At 38.7% G+C, this 4471-nt stretch overlaps 1 protein-coding gene across 1 annotated transcript in view; it reads left to right on the forward strand.

Annotated features, from left to right (window-relative positions):
• The window catches only part of TOPBP1 (topoisomerase (DNA) II binding protein 1), a 74341-nt gene extending 70161 nt beyond the window's left edge, over positions 1–4180 (forward strand). Inside the window, exon 28 of the mRNA XM_011970226.1 lies at positions 3395–4180. Coding sequence (XP_011825616.1) covers positions 3395–3538 — 144 coding nt within the window. The 3' untranslated portion in view covers positions 3539–4180. The remainder of the gene's footprint in view (positions 1–3394) is intronic.
• Positions 4181–4471: the final 291 nt, after the last annotated feature.

Here is a 4471-nt window from a genome sequence, read left to right on the forward strand (position 1 = left end):
TATTTATATGTAGATTATACATTACTTACTGAGGCCGGGCACGGTGGCTCACACTTGTAATCCCAGCATTTTGTGAGGCCAAGGCGGGCAGATCACCTGAGGTCAGGAGTTCGAGACTAGCCTGGCCAATATGGTGAAACCCTGTCTCTACTAAAAATACAAAAATTAGTTGGGTGTGGTGGTGCACACCTGTAATCCCAGCTGTTTGGGAGACTAAGGCAGGAGAATCACTTGAACGTGGGAGGCGGAGGCTGCAGTGAGCCAAGATCGCACCTCTGCACTCCAGCCTAGGTGACAAGAGTGAAACTCTGCTTCAAAAAAAAAAAAAAAGATCTCTTGCATCCAAGTTGGTTCATTTGCTTCCCCTGTCCTTTATACCAGGGGTCACTAAACTGTAGCCCCATGGCCATATCTGGCCCACTGCCTATTTTATAAATAAAGGTTTGTTGGAATACAGCCATACTTACTCATTTATGTATTCTCTGTGGCTGCTTTTGCACTATAATGGCAGAGTTAAGTAGTTTCAGCACAAATCATCTATCCCACAAAATCTAAAATATTTCTGAGTTTTTACAGAAGGTATGCTGACCTCTGCTTTATGCAGTAGTTGTCATAGTTTTTACATCTACATCTTATAGCCCCAAATAAGATTTTACTTCAAATAGGTTTTGCTTTTAACACTTCTGTGCATTTTGAGGAAACTAAAATAAAAAATAGTATTTTATAATTACTCTCATGTATACCAGTTTGAGAGTCATTTTTTCCTGAAGATCCGAGTTTCCATCTGATTACATTTTCCTTCAGCCTGAAGAACTAACTTTAGTTTGGAGTGCGGGTCGATTGGGGATCAATTCTAGCTTTCTGTTATATGAAATGTCTGTTCTACCTTCATTCTTGAAGGACATTTTTGCAGGATACAGAATTTTAGATTGACGGGTTTTTTTCTTTTATTAAGGACTTCACTGCCTGCTGGCCTCCATTGTTTCTGTTGAGAAATCAGTAATGGTCATTTGAATTGTTCCCTTGTATTCAATGTGTCATTTTTTCCTGGCTGCTCAATAGTTTCTTCGTCTTTGGTTTTCAACCATTTGATATATCCAGGTGTGGTTTTCTTCGTATTAATCCTGCCTGGTGTCTGCAGAGCTTCTTGAATCTGCAAACTTAACACCTTTCACCAGGTTTGGGAAATTTTGGCCATTATTTCTTCAAATATTTTTTCTGCTCCATTCTTTCCTCACTGTCTGCAAATTCAGTTACTTATGTTAGAACTTTTTATTTGTCCCATGTGTTCCTAAGGCCATGTTCACTTTTTTGCAATCTTTTTTTGTGTTCTTTTGATTGCTGATTCCTATTTATCTGCCTCCAACTTCACTGATTGTGTTCCTGTTATCATCATCCTGCTCTGAAGCCCATCTAGTGAGACTTTTGATTTTTTTTTTTTTTTTTAATAGAGATGGGTTCCCATCATGTTGCCCTGGCTGGTCTCAAACTTCTGGGCTCAAGCGTTCCTCCCACCGAGCAGTGTATGAATGATCGAGTTTCTGTGTCCTCATGAGCATTTAGCGATATCAGTGCTTTTTATTTTTGCCTTTTCAGTAGGTATAGTGATACCTACTACACCTGGCTAATTTTCTTGTTGTCTCTTGGGATTGTTTCCTCCTTAGAATGTCCAGCAGCATTTGTTCAGAAAACTGTCTTTTCTTCACTGAGTTGCTTTTGCACCTTTGTCAAAATTCAGTTGATTTGGCCCGGTGCAGCTCAGTGGATAACTTGAGGTCAGGAGTTCCAGACGAGCCTGGCCAACAGGGCAAAACCCCATCTCTACTAAAAAGACAAAAATTATCCAGGCATGGTGGCGCATGCCTGTAGGCCCAGCTACTCAGGAGGTTGAGGCAGGAGAATCGCTTGAACCCAGGAGACTGAGGTTGCAGTGAGCTAAGATCGCACCATTGCATTCTAGCCTGGGCAACAAGAGCGAGACTCCATCTCAAAAAAAAAAAAATTCATTTGGTCATATTTATGTGAGTCTGTTTCTGGGTTCTCTTTTCAATTCCATTGATCCATGTGTCTGTCTGTCCCTCTCTAATACTGCCCTGTCTTGATAACTGCATAAACTCCAATATCAGCTGGTGATTCCTTCCACTTTATTCCTCTTTCAAGATTGTTTTAGCTATTGTAGCAGCTTTTCTTTGCCTGTATCTTTTTATGTAAATTTTAAAATAAGCTTATGTATGTCTATAAAAACCTTGTTGCGATTTTGATAGGAATTTCATTAAACTTACAGATCATTTTGAATCAGCATCTTTACCACATTGAGTCTTCCATGAACATGGCATTTCTATTAATTTAGATGGTCTTTAATTTTTCATAAACATTTCGTAATTTTCAGTATATAGATCCTATATATGTTTTTTTAAGCTTATGCCTAAGTATTTCTGTTTATTTGAATGATTCATTTTTTCTTAAGAATGGGTCATGTTTTGCTTCTTTACAAAGCAATTGCTTAATTTTGGATATATTCTGGACGTCATGAATAAGTTGTAGAAACTTTAGATTCAAGTCCGGCATGGTGGTACGCCTGTAGTCCTAGCTACTTGGGAGGCTGAGACAGGAGGATTGCTTCAGCTCAGGAGTTTGAGACCAGCCTGTGCAACACAGCAAGACCCCATCTCCCCGTAAAAAAGAAACTAGATTCTGTTCTTCTGCTCCTCCAAAGAGTACTGTGTTGTTTAACAGGCAGTTTACTTCATACACTGTGTTTGCGTCCCCAGCCCCACATTTGCTAGGTTTGTTTATTCTCCAGGGTCTGTGGTTGCTTTTAGTATATTTTGGTCAGTGTTTGTAGTTGTTATCCATGGAAGAATTGAATCAAAAGGCATTTACTTAGTATTTTGTGGTGATTCATTTTCAGGTTGCCCAGTCTGCCATATTGCTGGAAAATTAAGTATTATTACACTTATAATAAGGGGGAAAAGATCCATTTCTTCTATGTTGGGAAATGGTTGTGGTTGAAAAATGCAAGGGTTTTGGAGTCAGATCGGTTATGAATTTTGGCTTTACTACCTGCTAGTTATGTGACACTGGTTGTTTTATTTAACCTTTTTTATTTTATCTCTGAAATGGGGATTAAAAACATCAATATGGAATGTTTGTAAGATCTGAGCTAGCCGCACTCTACCTGAGCGATACGCGTATTTCTCTGACAACAGGTGGGGCTTTGTCCCACAGGGTCCATTTTGTTTAATTTACTGGAACGTAGGAATGAATATGCATTTTCCTTGACGTTTGTCAGATTCATCTCTGAGAGGTCGGAGATTTAAAGAAAAAAATCTATTACTGGATCATGCAAATGTTTGAAATCATTTTAAAAAATCATTTATTTTTCCTTTTATAGGAATCACCTCCTCATGTAGAAAATTACTGTCTACCAGAAGCTATTTCATTTCTTCAGAATAATAAGGAACTTGGGACTGGATTATCACAAAAGAGGAAAGCTCCTACAGAAAAAAATAAAATGAAACGACCTAGAGTACACTAATCGCATCTACTCTTTAGTTACCAAACATTAAATGTTTTTAAAAATTGAAAGCCTGAATGTGACTGTGGCGGATTTGGGTCGTAGTTTAAGGATGAGTGCCTGAAGGCTTCCGCCTCAGAGTATAATGATGACCCTTCTTGAGTTTTGAACACCTGAAATTTTAATCACTGCAATATTAACTGTTTCTTAATAAAAAGTTACCTGAAATAACAACAAAGTACAGCTCCTCAGCTAGCTTGCTGTTAAACCACATTGAAGTATCTTAGAAGGTATTTATTTTTCTTGTAAATATCTGAAGCTGTAGCTTAGTGGAAATTTTAGCAAGGTGATGGATTTTGCTTTAGAAAGTCTGCCTTACAAATTCATAACAACAAGATTTGTCAATCAGCATTTATTCATGTTTTCCCTGATTTTTATCTTCTCACCATTTTACCTCTTTTAACAGGAGCCTGAGCACAAGGTTTAGTGAAGCAGCTGGGGCTATAAATGTGTGTGTATATATGTGTATGTATGTTTGTACAGATCTCCATGATGTTTGCCAAGTTTGGGTGCCAAAACTTGGAAAATGTGATAATAAAGAATAAAAGTAGTGACTCAAATTAGTATTAAGATGTGTTTACATAGATGAATTTTTTAAAAGAGCACCCTGGCATCTATTCTTCTGTTGAAGCAACAAAACATTTATGTAACTTAACTTAAAAATGAATTCCAGGGGGCTGGGGGCTGGGTGCTGGGTGCGGTGGCTCACGCCTGTGATCCCAGCACTTTGGAAGGCTGAGGCAGGCGGATCACCTGAGGTCAGGAGTTTGAAACCAGCCTGACCAACATGGAGAAACCCTGTCTCTACTAAAAATACAAAAAATTAGCCGGGTGTGGTGGCGCATGCCTGTAATCCCAGCTACTTGGGAGGCTGCGGCAGGAGAATCGCTTGAA

This window comes from Mandrillus leucophaeus, unplaced genomic scaffold, assembly GCF_000951045.1.
Source record: "Mandrillus leucophaeus isolate KB7577 unplaced genomic scaffold, Mleu.le_1.0 Scaffold935, whole genome shotgun sequence".
Taxonomy (NCBI): Eukaryota; Metazoa; Chordata; class Mammalia; order Primates; family Cercopithecidae; genus Mandrillus; species Mandrillus leucophaeus.